Here is a 13,633-nt window from a genome sequence, read left to right as displayed (position 1 = left end):
GTCCTCGAAAATACGAGTTGCGTCAGAAGAGAAGAGAAAGAGAGAACAGAGCAGCTCAGCTACAAGCTCATCGTGATAATCATCACTGTGCCCTTTGTGGGTTCTCCTAATTACATACCACTCTTGCCACGAGGAAAACGATGAGATGAGTCCTTGAGGTATCAGTCGGATTGATATGTCTAGGGATTCGGGGAGTGTAGGGGGGTGTGTGTAAGTGTGTGTGTGTGTGTACGGGTTGTGTACGGTGTTGTGTATGGGGTTGTGTGTGTAGAGGTGTATTGAAAAAGGCGAGGGGGAGGGAAACATGGAGACAGTCTTGTGTGGCCAAAGTATACGACGACATTGCCGGACATGCATCTATGCATGCTCAGGTACTTCTGCCTACGGGTTTGTTTATTCTATTTGTATAAAATGCTCACTGGTAGGAGGTAGGAGGTAGGAGGTATACCTTACCTTAGTTACATACCTACCTGCCTGCCTGCCTACCTACTTGTATCGCTCATATCCCATAAGGATTAGCTTGAACTTGCTTGTTCGCTCACATGCTTGCTTTAATTGTTTATTATATTTTACAATCGTTTTACTAATTCTCTTTTTATATTATCAAACAAACAAAAAGGAGGGTATACGCATTGGAGACGTCGAGAATTAAGATTTAATAGCATTGTTGTTAATCAAACATAACCTACCCTATACTAACTTGACCTGTCCTAGGTAATCTAGTACCTACCTAACCACGTGTTTCATTCCAATTCCCTAAGCCTTCTTCCATCTCAGCAACGTGAACGTGTGCTTCGGGAAGGTGTATTTCCCCCGTCCATCCCACTTCCCCTCGACCATCGCAACTACCTCGTTGCCTTCGGTGTTGGTGGAGCTGACCTGGGGCCCTGATACGGTGTAGACGGACACGTCGGAGCCGACGCCCTTCAGCTCGGTAGCAAAATCCTCCAGGTCATTGCTGTTGACCACGGCGAGGTTCACATACCCGTCGTCGCCCAAGGCAGCACTGACATCAAGCCAGGGCGCGCCATCTTCGCCGAGGGTGTCCTGGAGCCAGGCGGGCTGGGTCGCGCCGGCGTAGGAGGCAGAGCGCACGTGCGTGGCGACGGTGGAGCCGCGCATGAAGCGGCTGAAGAGCCAGAGGGGCCACCAGGTGGACTGGCGAACGACGCCGCGCTCGGTGGTCATGAGAGGGCTGATGACGTTGACGGTCTGGGCAATGTTGGCCATGCCAATGTAGCGGCTCTGCCGCACGAACACGTTGAGCCAGACGGCGACGGCGAGCGCATCCGACAGCGTGTACTGCTCCTCGGCCCCCTTATCGCCGGGTGCGCGCTCAGGGTCCCAGACGTTCCATTCGTCAAAGCAGATCTTGATGGGCGGCTTGGTCGGGGACACGTTGGCCTCGATGCGGGCGAGGTCGATGAGGGCGGCGGTGATTTGAATGGCGCGCTCGGCGGCGAGGGGTGCGGTAGCATTCTTGCGGTGCTCCTGGGCGGCGGTATAGATGTGGATGCTGTGCATGTCGGCAGCCCCGGCGGGGACGCACTCGTGCAAGACGTGGTGATCCCAGGAGCTCTGACCGTCCTGACCACAGAGGATGAGGCAGAGGGAAGGGTCTAGTAAGCGCAGAGCCTTGGCCCACTGCACGGCTTTGGTGGCGTAGGCCTCCTTGGTCATCTGCTCCACCTGCCACGGGCCCCAGACCTCGTTGCCGAGCGCCCAATACTTGACGTTGTACGGCTCCGGATGACCGTGGGCGCGCCTTAGGTTGGCGTAGTGGGTGTCGCGCGTTCCGTTGCAGTACTCGACCCAGGCGAGTGCCTCATCAAGAGTGCCGGTACCGAAATTGAGGCAGAGGTAGGGCTCGACGCGGCGTTCCTTTCCCTCGCTCAGCACGTCGAGCCACTTCATGAACTCGTCGGTGCCGAATTGGTTGCTCTCAACACCGAGCCAAGCCAGCTCGGGCCGCTTGGGTCGATTCTCACGCGGCCCGATGCCATCCTGCCAGTGGTACGTCGCCACAAAGTTGCCTCCCGGATACCGGACCACGGGGATGTCGAGCTCACGCAGGGCGGCGAGGACGTCCTTCCGGAAACCGTTCTCGTCGGCGAGCGGACTCCCGGGCTCATAAATGCCTCCGTAGATGCAACGGCCCATGTGTCTAAGGTTGTTAGTCAGCCAGCCAGTCAGTTATGTGATGAATTGCATTGTGTCTTCTTACTCAGTAAACCCTCCATATGTCATGGGATCAATCTTAGACAAACGCTTTGCGGCATCTACCTCGATGAGCGGGGTTTCGTCCCCGACGATTTTTGTGAAGGTCGTCATTTTAGCTTAAGGGGGTGAATTTGCTTCCTTTCACTTCATAGAAAAAAGGGGAAAGGGGGGAGGAAAGCTCCAACATAACGAAGAAGTCTCGAAGGACTCAGGGCCTTAATACGATATATCGTCTATGTGGTGTTTCCTTCCCCTCACGTATCAGGAGGATCTACTACTACGTACTAGGGACCGGAGCGGATACGGGAGGAGTGCCAATTCGGGAGAATCGCATCCGCGAGGTGCCGATTGGTGCGCATAATGAGGTCCTCGTGTTTGGTTTTGACGGCTCCTTGCTAAGATATCAATATGTATGAAATGTCATTCTAAACTTGGGGCAGATAAGTTTGAGAAAGACAGTCTAGATACATTAGATGATGAAGCTGAACTGTTGTGCTCCACCTCGATGAATGTTTGCATTTGACATGTGACTTATTTTATCATTGAAGAAAGATGTGTGTTTTTTTTTTGTTGCGTGATTCAACTTGATTTTACTAGGTTACTAACCTAGGTAACTATTGATATTCTCTATCACAAATTGAATTCCATTATACTTTCTTTAACTTAAGTAGGTAGTACCTGCACACTATTAAAGCCTCTTAGCACGTACATTTGAAACAGATAACATAAGACATACATAGTAAGACGTTTCTTTTTAAAGTTCTTTTCTTTTTACCTAACCTAGTAACTTAATTACCTATAATTTTAATAGACGTACACCATACCCAAAGCCACGGGCAAGATCAACTTACATACGTGACTGTAACATGTACATATGTATCTGATATGCGGGGGAAACTCCCAAGTACAGGAGTACATACATTAGTCGGTACAATACAGTACATTACTACATCCATCATCAACAATTCCTTCTCCTCCTCTCTTCTTCCCTTCCCTCACCCCCCGCCAAACCCTATTCGGTCCGGCAACCTTTCACTAACTTACATGCTTACCAGGTACATAACATCAATTGAACTACCTGCACACTGCACAGGGTGCACAGGCTGCACTAGGTAGGTTACCTAACCCCCCGCCGAAGAATTTCTAGTCTAATTTAGTCTTCGGTGTCCTCAAGAGGCTCGAGCTACACCATATATACCTAGGGTATGTACCTAGGTAGGCTACCGATCCACCAAATTGATTTAGAGGTACAATACTACGGACCTACTACTTACAACCTCAGGCACCCCTCCCCAGCCCCCAAAATATAATGTCCAGTCACCACCCCGGCTACGGCCCCGGTCAAGGTCCGGGAGTACCAGGAGGATTACCCACCGCCGGCGGAGGAGCACCGGTAACAACAACAACAACAACAACAACAGTAACAACAACAGCACCAACAACAACAACAACACCAACAACATCCACAACCGCAACCACTGCGCCGACAGCAGCAGCAGCAACTGAAGCATACCTAGCAGCAGTAGCCGCCGCGGCAGCAGCAGGAGGAGGAACCTTCCGACCCGAGATGCAGGACCGGCAGGCGCGCGGCAAGGACCCGTACGACTCCTCCGACGCCAGCAGCGACTACACCAGCGACGAGCCCTTCGCCGTGCTCGAGCGTCGCCGTGTCGCCGCCCAGGTCCTCGACAGTCCCGAGCTGTTGATGATGGCCGCGCAGCGAGATAACGAGGTAACTAACTCATTTCCCTTTCCCTTTCATATCCCCTCCACTCCCCCGCGCCCCATCTCCATCTCATCACCTCTTTCCCATACCCAAAACAACCCCAACCCCAACCCCAACCCCCCCTCTAAACCCACCAACAAAACCACGATCCTAACCACCACCACCCCTCTCTTCCCACAGAGTATCCCCGCCACCCGCCTCCGCTACACGCGCATGCTCTGCGGTTTCGAGGAGCCGCCCGCCGCCCCGCGGAGGAAGAAGTCCCAGCCCAGTGGCGGCGGCGGCGGCGGCGGCGGTTCTTCGTCCCGCGCCTCCGGTGCGTCGAGGAAAGACTCGAGATGACGGCCCCCCCGCAAATTGGTAGTAAAAATCTTTGGTGTAGTAAATAAAATGGGTGGGTTCACTCACGAGTTAAAGCAAGTAAGTAATTTTAAGCGAGCCCGAAAGATCAGGAAATTTTATCTAACAAAGCCAGAAGAGATAATGATGAGATAGACAGAAGTCGGGAGCAAGGGAGAGAATACAGGCAGCTTCAGTGTGTGTTCTCTTTCATATATTCTTCAATAAAGTCATTCATTGCTGGGAAGTAAATAGGTAGGGCAATGATAGATAGTATTTCTTCGACAACCACCACCAACTCTTCAAAGTTCTTTTGGAACAAAACTACCTAAGCTAGGAATAACTTTCCTGTTTTGCTCCCTCCTTTGTACTATGATAACTATCCCCGACCCCCTATCATGCCGGCCGAGGTTTGAGGATTATATATACCTAAGATATTCGTTTCCCTCTATGCTATCCAAGAAATCCCAAATAAACCGGGTTTGTGACCCCGTAAAGTACCAAATGCATGCTTGGCCTGAAAACGCCCAAAACACCACGACATATGACATCCTCCATAATATCCTTTAATAGGGGTAGAGTCCCTTGAGTTGTCCAGATTCCCAGTCACCAGCCTAGGTCCTCACGCGCGACCCTTAGATCACGCATACCTCACCGGGGCTGCTCTTGGTTGCCATTGGTTCCCACCCTGCCAGGGCTGTTGCTGTTGCTGTAACCTGCGACCACGGTCTCCTCGAGCCGTGGGGGCTGGACGCGGTATGGAGTTGGCGGCCCACCCTGGCGCGTTACCAGCGTTCCCACCAACCCAACTACTGTTGGGTTGCGTGGTCTTAGCTATCCTCCTTCTCCGCGACCTACGTCGGCATGACTGACAAGTACAACAACATAAACCAATAAGAAGGAGACTACCGACAACTGCTGCTACAGGAATGACAATATTCAAGTTGTCCCTTATCCAGCTCCCTACTTGGTCGGTGAAGCTGGAGCCCTCACATCGTCCGTTGGTACAATGCCCTCCGCCTTCACATGGAGTGCCATCCAAAAAGTACTGCTGCATATCATAACAGCTATTGGGTCCAATCTGGGGTGAAGCGCATCGTACTTGACAAGCCTGCGAATCGCAAGCTCTTGTTTCATTGTTGTTAGTCAACGAGCCAACAAGTGTTGAGCATTGTAGATCACGGGACGTGCATTGTCCGGAAGCACATGTTAAACCAGCGCCAGTGGCGCCACACGCTTGACCATCCGCTGCCTTGGCATCTTTAGGACACAGCCCAGAGTTGCCGCTGCAAGTTTCCGCAGGGTCACATGTACCACTGCTGGCTCTGCAAACCGAGCCAGAAGATTTGAATTGGCATTGGTCGGTACAACAATCCTCGTTGGACGGATCACAGACAGCATTGGTCCGGAAGCGACAGGTGTCAGGGTCACAACAGCTATCAACGCCGCACGCAGTCGTTCCTCCGCAATCACATTCTTCTCCTGCTTCTACAATCCCATTACCGCATTGACTTCCTGTAATGGTGACCACGTTTTGGTTATTGCTCAAGCATGCCGAGTTGACACTATTGCGATTCATAGCTGAACAGATGTTCCCGATGGTGCAAGGGGAGAACCGCGTGACGCCCGGTGATGTAGAAGGATTCATGATGAAGCCCTCATTAGCATCGCAAGTAGATGCCGTAAGCGGACAGCATTGCTGCATTGTTGATGTACCATCCGAGCAGGTCTGGGAGGTGCAATCATGCACAGCACCAAACGTATGGCCAGATTCATGGGCAAATACCTGCCACTCGGTAGAGGTTCGAACCACGACATTGGCTCCTGCAATCGTTTCGTTTCCTCCGCCGGAATCTCCACCTTGAGTGCCTGAACCCTGGGCGCATAGTTGGCCTAGCCATGCAAGACCCACGGCCGCATCAGTATTGCACGTGCTCATCAATGTCCAGTAGGCATTCGTGTCATTGAACTGCCCTCTCCAGGAAGAGAATTGGTTAAGGCGATCGGAGATGGTGACGCCATCGCTACAGGCGACGTTCCATTGGGCGTTTTGTGGCGGTGTCCCAGGACAATCCGCATCACTGATAGTCAGATTTTGTATTCCCAAGGATATATTGAAAGAAGTTTCAAACAGCGCTGACGCTGAGCTAACCTGCTGGACGATATGGTCCTGTAGGGCTGAATTATTGGCGAATTGGGCTGTGTACGTGCAGTCTGTGGCAATGCCTACTAGAGCAATCTTGCGAGTAGTAGGACAGCCTGCAGTAGACCCGATAGTCTGTGCTAAGTTGACACCAGCGCCGTTTCCACCCGTTGTTCCATCAATCGATGACTGCCGGCCAAAGAGGTCTCTGGCATTCACCGCTGACATATCACGGAGGTCGATGCCCTGATAAATCGGATGTCCTTTCTCGTTGTTGAAATTAAGCGAATCGGATGAACATGAGGTTTGGCCCAGCCCGCGTTTTAGTTCCGAGGCATCATATGAATCAGACATGATGTCCGAGTCCCTCCAAACGACCATATACTCATCTTCGGCAAAATCCATATGAGGATCTTCTTCGTGTTGCGTTTGTTTGTAATTAGAAATAGTTTGAATGTGATGATGAACTCCGTTTACGCGAAAGGTGCCTTCAAATAATGGTCGCGCTCCATCTCGATGAACAGTTATTCGCGCCCAGCCCGTATTAATCCATTCCAAATGGTCTGGGTGTTGTATGAACGCATGACCCTTAAATACTCTGTGATCCTTCCTCTCTATCTTCTTCTCCTCCCTTACTGAGCCGTCAGCGGCAAGGTAGCGCACACTGGCCGAGTCCGCAAGGACATCATGATTAGGTTCTAGTGATATTCGGAACTGGTCCCTCTCGTTGTGGAGTAGAAAAGTGAGGTCGAAGGAGGAATAGGCGTGAACTCGACTAGAAGGAGTTTGGATTACGGGGTTGTCGAGTCGACTAATGTAATTCAACGCATTTCGTTTAACTGAATGCGCATCTGTATAATGTGAGAATATCGATAGAACCGCGGCCGTAGCCTTGAGAAAGCCACGCATATTCAAAAGTGTGAAAGGTCCTGCTCCGAGGACAAATTAATTAATCTCAAGACTCCATGCGACGATACGATTCCGAAAGTAAATCGCCGCAGGCGTCTCCAACAAGTAAGGTAAAATAAAATAAAAAGATGATAAAAAATGAAAATATCGTCGTTGGCCGCTCAGCAGGGGTCTGACAATAAGTCAATGGCTTATGAATGGTAAGAGTTCCAAGAAGAGTTGGAACCACGTTGAAACTTGAAGTACCAGCGTTGCCGTAAGAGCCGATGCCGAGACAGGGTAACGAGGCTCAGCAAAGTTCCTAATCCTAACAGAGATTTGGGCTTGGGATCTAATCCTAGAGGGGCTGAAAGGGTGTAGTACGTGTGGTGCTGTATTACTACTGGCTGAGCTGTAGATCCTATGGGCAATTTTTGTAGCAAGAATTCTAACTGGCTAGATAGTCTCAAGCCGTATTTATTCCAACCAATAAGCTGAAAATAGGCAGAATGAAAGCGAAGGGATTTGGAGGACGAAAAGACAGTATAGAGGAGGATCAGATGTTTCAACTTGGTAAACGGTTAAACAACAGGTATGCAAAAGAAGGAAAGAAAGAAAGAGGGTGGGATTGAGTATAATGTTGGCTGCATAGGCGTCGAGCCTTAGTACAGACAGACAGCACACTAAAAAATGATACGAGAAACAAGAAGAGGGAAGAAAAAGAAGAAGATGGGAGGTTCGGAGGAAAGTATTGATTACTGGCGACAATCAGGGCCAATAATATCTTGGTATTTCCTTAGAAAGGGAAAGATCATTGATCAATTGTTACCAGGTACTACTAGTAGTACAAGTATATACATAACTACATAACTACATAATACATACATAATATTCATTATTGATAACATCAATTGAACTTGAATAGATCTGGGAAAGAAGAAGGGGGGTTCATATTTGCCATCCATGCAGTTGCCATCCATGATGTTACAGCGCAATTCAGAAATGCCGGCTGGTTGGTTGATTACCCCATACCTGGAACCCTGAACCGTCTTGGCAATAACCAACTCTTGCATTCTCTTAAGTACGAGGCCAAGACTTGCATACCTGTGTACTATGCATACATAATTTGTAGGAGTTATACATAAGCACCAGACATAAACAGCCTTGAGATAAGGTAACTATAACATAGTTAGTTACTTGCCTCCAGAGGAGGTCCAGAACATCAATCTACATACTAACTATGTAATATATAGTATGTAGGTGTGTAGACGGGCTCGTCAGCAGACATATGCAAGCAATCAAGAAATATATCCAAGACGCCGTACCAACTTGATTTTGCGAATCGCTAAGACTATGTACGTACATAGTACAGTAATTACATAGCACGTATTTGGAAGCTTGGCCCACGATTAACGGGGCAGCGGGGATGTCAAGACTCAAGAACGATGATTAACATCCCCGCCCCGGTTCTACATACATCTACACCTGCATACTCCGTACATCACTCAACAATCAAATCCATGTAACTACGTCCGATCAACCTCCTTGCGCTGTTTCAGCCAGGTGTATTGACTACTACTTGAAATTATGTGGGAATCCGGCACATTAGCATCGAAAACATCTTTCTTCAACTATCGGATCGTGCCGTGCCATCCTAGCCACATCGTTGATATCATCTACATAACTAACTAGTTATCTGGTTGCGCTCGCCAAGCATTCCAGGGCGTTTTGTTGGCTTGTTGCTAGTACGTAGTCATCGCCATATTATTTATCTCGTTGGCAGCACTACCTATTATGCTGACGCTGACGCGCTGGTCAAGACCTTGCCAAGAAGCTGAATTACGAATACTCACTGCATGTGGCGGTCGTGACGCGGCCTTGTGATCTCGTGCTCTTTGCCTACATACTAATAATCTACTTTTGGACCGATGTGGCTTATTCGGATTCAAAGAATCTATTGATCATCAATTGTGGTTATCTGTAATAGTTGAAATAGTAACAAATGGTTGACTAATAAAACACTGACAGCGAAATGATTGCCAGGCAATCCATAGCTTTGTGTTGTTAAGCTGTAATCTTAAATAGCTAGCAACATTTATAAACACATGGTCTGGACGGCTGACATATACCTAGTTCTCGAATTTATAGTTGTGCCGAGATCACGACGCATCAAAAGAGTAAACCCAGTCGCCACAATACGGGTCCAACACGTCCAGATCATACACAGCTCAACCCCTTAATTCCAAGACAGAATGGTATCAGAATTTCAATAACAAGTCAAGCCCGTCTACCAAATCAAACAATTACTTCTTGCGGCTTTCGTGGACTATAGCGATGATTTTGTCTACTATAGAAGGGTCGGAAAGCTATTGTAACGTGTGAGTATTCATCGTTGAAGGCCAGGAAAAGAGAGGGAGAAGGGGGGTAGGGGTACGAACTGTAGTCACGTCGCCAAGCTGGTCTTCTTCCCCAGCCAAGATCTTTCTTAAGATACGGCGCATGATCTTGCCGCTTCGCGTCTTTGGTAAGTCCGGCACGATATAGACCGCCTTGGGGGCAGCAAAGGGTCCGATGCTCTTTCGCACTTGCAGAATGAACTCCTTTCTCAAAGCATCTGAGGCGTCATTGCCGTTCTTGATAGCTACGAATGCGTTGACAGTTTGTCCAGTCAACTCGTCAGCAACACCAACTACGGCAGCTTCAGCAACCGAGTGGTGCTCGATCAGAGCAGCCTCAATCTCAGCAGTTGACAAACGGTGGCCACTGACGTTAACTACGTCATCCACTCGTCCCCGAATCCAATAGAAGCCTTCGTGGTCACGGCCGGCTCCATCACCCGTGAACTTGAACTTGTTAGCTTTCAAGCAAGTGAATCCGGTATTCTGCACTTACATAGTAACCCTTATAGACATTCAGATATGTGTCCAAATATCTCTTGTGTGCACCCCACACGGTACGGGCCATGCTTGGCCACGGCTGCTTGAAGGCTAGCACACCTTCGACATCGTTGCCGTAAATCTCTTCCCCGGAAATGGGATCAATAATAGCAGGCTCTATCCCGAAGAAAGGTAAAGAAGCACTGCCTGGCTTGGTCGGTGTCACTCCAGCGAGGGGGGTGATCACGTTGGAGCCTGTCTCAGTTTGCCAATAGGTCTGGTGTTTTTCTGTTAGAAATTGCATTTTAAGATAATCGTCACAAAAACTTACATCAACGATTTGAGCCTCCTCTTTTCCAACTACTTCAAAGTACCACTTCCAAACCTCGGCCGCAATAGGTTCACCCACGGATCCTAGGACTCTCAATTTCGGCATCTGTGCCTTGACAAAATCATCGCCAGCACGCTTCAACAGTCTCAACGCCGTCGGTGCTACATAGAACTGTGTGATTTCGTGCTTCGCGATGATGTCCCAGTAGCGTGAGAAATTCGGGTAAGCCGGAGTACCCTCGAAAACTACCGTAGAGACTCCTAGCAAAAGGGGTGCATAAACGACGTATGTATGACCGGTAATCCAGCCGACATCTCCACCACAGAAATACCGGTCCCCGTCGTGTATGTCAAATACGTACTTGCCAGTCATCGCAGCACCGAGCAGATATCCGGCAGTGGTATGCATGACACCCTTTGGTTTTCCGGTTGAACCAGATGTGTATAGTAAGAACAAGGGATCCTCAGAGTTCATGGGCTCCGGAGCGATGTATGTGGGCCATTTCTCGACTTCCTCGTGCCACCAGAGATCACGGCCAGGCGTCCAAGGAACATCAGCACCGGTGCGCTTGAAGACGAGTACGCCATTCACGTCGGGGCACTGTTTAAGCGCATCATCGACGATCTTCTTGGTACCTATCAACTTCCCTCCACGCTTTCCCTCATCCGTCGTAATAACTACTCTGGACTGCGCATCGATAACACGGTCACGTAAGGAATCAGCCGAGAAGCCAGCAAAGACGACGGAATGGACAGCTCCAATCCGAGAAATTGCAAGGAATGCAATGACGGCCTCGGGAATCATTGGCAAGTAGATAGCGACGGTATCACCCTTTCGGACACCCATCTTCTTGAGGACATGTGCAACCCTGCTGACTTCCCGAAGGAGCTCGCCATAGGTTAAGTTGCGACCCTCATTTGGCTCATCGGCCTCGTAGATGATTGCGACCTTGTTGGGGTCTTTGAAAGCATGTCGGTCAACGAGGTTGTAGGAAGCATTGAGCTGGCCCTCAAGGAACCAAGCGACATCGCCATTGGCTAGGGACCCGGTACGGGTAGTTTCAAAATCCCGAGTCCACGTTAATAGTTCCCTGGCGTTTCTAGCCCAAAACTTCTCAGGCTCGGTGATAGATTCTTTGTACAACTGCTGATATTCCTCCAGGCCTGGCTTGTGTTAGAGAAGATGAATTCTCGCGTTTCTTCTTCTTTGTAGTGCTATTTGGTCTTACTTACCAGTGAGATGAGGTTTGCTGGGATGCTCTGTGTTCTTGTTAGTTTTGGTTCACAACTCGTATGCGTCGGAGCTGCATGTATGACATGATTGTATCTCCTGGACGAACAAACTCACTTTCAAGCATCTTTGCCGGAGGGTCTATTGGGTCTGAGTCAGCATTGCACGACTTTCAATGTTTCAGATACTTTAGGTGAATTCATGGGAAAGCATGGGAATCTCACGGAAGGTATCGACCAGATGGGCCTCGGCGACCACTGGAGCCTTTTTTTGGTCACCCATGATGATGGCGGGGTGTTGAAGAGGAGGAGGGTGCTTCGGTCGTTGACACTGCGGGGTACTAGGTAGGTACTAGTAAGTTCAAGGATGAGAAGGTTAGGCGTAGGTGTAGGTGTAGGTGTAAGGCGCAAGGTATAAGGCACAAGGTATAAGGTGTAAGGCGTAAGGGGAATTGGTAGTTATCTGTGTGCGACGGGATATCCGGGTTGAACTTTATATAGAAGTGATTTAATAACTGTACTATGTAGGAGGGTACTATGTAGTTTAAAAGTTGAGTCTAAGGTAAGTCGGAAGACTAGGGTAGCTGGGGAATGAGAGACAAAAAGCAAAACATGGCAAGTATAGCTCAGCTGTGGTGGACGAGGGCGAGGCACTTTTTGTATCATTTTTGTATTACGGCAAAAGTATTGGGTGTCACGCCTGAGCATGCTATGTACATGTATGTATTGCACCATGAGCTGTACCACTATACTACTACGAGCTGCACCTACCTACCTAGGTATGCGAAGTGAGCGAAGTACGGATGAGTACTTTAAGGTCCATAAGGCAGGTACGTGGAGTCGTGGACTAGTACAGATGTATATGTAGGTACATGTAAGTACTACATCCCAACATTAACATCGGCATGATCCCATACATATACATATGCAGTAATTACCTACCCAGTACTGTGCAATGCAGGTTAGTCCCTTCCACATATTCACCTTTAGGTTCCAAAACGTGACCTGCTAGTCAAGGTCACAACTACCTATTACCTACCAATCGCACTTAACTGGCTCTTGGTTGGTCTTTTTGTTTTGGTTGGGGCGTTCGCCGACTCGGACCGGGGTGTTTGAAAATGACGATGTGGGGCTATATCACCTTCCGCTCGACCGTTCGACCGTCTCGTACGTATGGATCCTAATCCTCGTCTTCTCCATTCTAGACTACTTGTAGACTACACTACTAGACTAACAGATTACCAGACATACATACATACATACATACATACATACATCCCTAGTAGTCTATTGAATGGAACCTCCCAGCTCTCCCCACGCTATACATATGTAGTAGCTTCCTTGGGATGCCGAGAGCGCCTCAAGTTTATCTATAGTGCAATTATCTTATTACGCCTTCACCTGACTCTTGACGCACGCAGGCTGGTATTGACCTCACACCCTCTTAGATTGCCTTACTACCTACCACTACGTATGTAGGTACCTAGGCAGCTAGGTAGGTAGTAATTAATGGATGGGTAGCATGAGCAGGATGGGCTAGCTGGAGCCCTAGGCTGCAGGACCCTTTGGACCGGACATTGGCATTGGCATACACAGATAGGTCGAGATTTGCAACCTCCCTGCCTGTTTCTATGACTTGATACCTGGATTACCTATAGACAATCATGTCTCCAGAGACTTGGAATCATCAAGGCAAATTTGAATGAATGAATGCCTAGTAACTAGCAGTCTATATTCTAGGTACCTTAGAAATCTACCTAGGTAGGTATTAATCTTCACAATAGTGAGGATATGGCCCATTATGCTTGAAGAACTTGTGAGCCTCCCACACAAGCTACATATAAATATAATATATTCAAGTTAAGGAATACCATTTGACTG

General features: G+C 48.9%; 4 protein-coding genes across 4 annotated transcripts; 1 reads left to right on the top strand and 3 right to left on the bottom strand.

The window, feature by feature from the left end:
• Positions 1–683: 683 nt before the first annotated feature.
• On the bottom strand, positions 684–2,804 carry GGS25DRAFT_481301 (glycoside hydrolase family 51 protein). The gene is made up of 2 exons (XM_049260172.1): positions 2,225–2,804; positions 684–2,164 (listed from the first exon to the last, which is right to left on the bottom strand). Exons 1-2 carry the CDS (start codon positions 2,329–2,331, stop codon positions 757–759), a joined length of 1,515 nt encoding a protein of 504 aa, XP_049118852.1. The 5' UTR covers positions 2,332–2,804; the 3' UTR covers positions 684–756.
• A 697-nt stretch (positions 2,805–3,501) lies between these two features.
• Positions 3,502–4,366, top strand: GGS25DRAFT_481300 (uncharacterized protein). Its single transcript, XM_049260171.1, has one exon. It carries the CDS (start codon positions 3,530–3,532, stop codon positions 4,286–4,288), a length of 759 nt encoding a protein of 252 aa, XP_049118851.1. The 5' UTR covers positions 3,502–3,529; the 3' UTR covers positions 4,289–4,366.
• Positions 4,367–4,378: 12 nt separating this feature from the next.
• On the bottom strand, positions 4,379–7,609 carry GGS25DRAFT_180981 (zinc metalloprotease mde10). The gene is made up of 2 exons (XM_049256626.1): positions 4,740–7,609; positions 4,379–4,664 (listed from the first exon to the last, which is right to left on the bottom strand). The coding sequence occupies exon 1, from the start codon at positions 7,335–7,337 to the stop codon at positions 4,926–4,928; it is 2,412 nt and encodes an 803-aa protein (XP_049118850.1). The 5' UTR covers positions 7,338–7,609; the 3' UTR covers positions 4,379–4,664; positions 4,740–4,925.
• A 1,800-nt stretch (positions 7,610–9,409) lies between these two features.
• Positions 9,410–11,973, bottom strand: GGS25DRAFT_180836 (acetate-CoA ligase). Its single transcript, XM_049256625.1, has 6 exons — positions 11,871–11,973; positions 11,756–11,782; positions 10,524–11,686; positions 10,209–10,469; positions 9,755–10,159; positions 9,410–9,682 (listed from the first exon to the last, which is right to left on the bottom strand). The coding sequence occupies exons 1-6, from the start codon at positions 11,878–11,880 to the stop codon at positions 9,620–9,622; spliced, it is 1,929 nt and encodes a 642-aa protein (XP_049118849.1). The 5' UTR covers positions 11,881–11,973; the 3' UTR covers positions 9,410–9,619.
• Positions 11,974–13,633: the final 1,660 nt, after the last annotated feature.

This window comes from Hypoxylon fragiforme, assembly GCF_022984875.1.
Source record: "Hypoxylon fragiforme strain CBS 206.31 chromosome Unknown GGS25scaffold_3, whole genome shotgun sequence".
Lineage (NCBI taxonomy): Eukaryota > Fungi > Ascomycota > Sordariomycetes > Xylariales > Hypoxylaceae > Hypoxylon > Hypoxylon fragiforme.
This window is presented reverse-complemented; position numbering and strand designations above follow the sequence as displayed.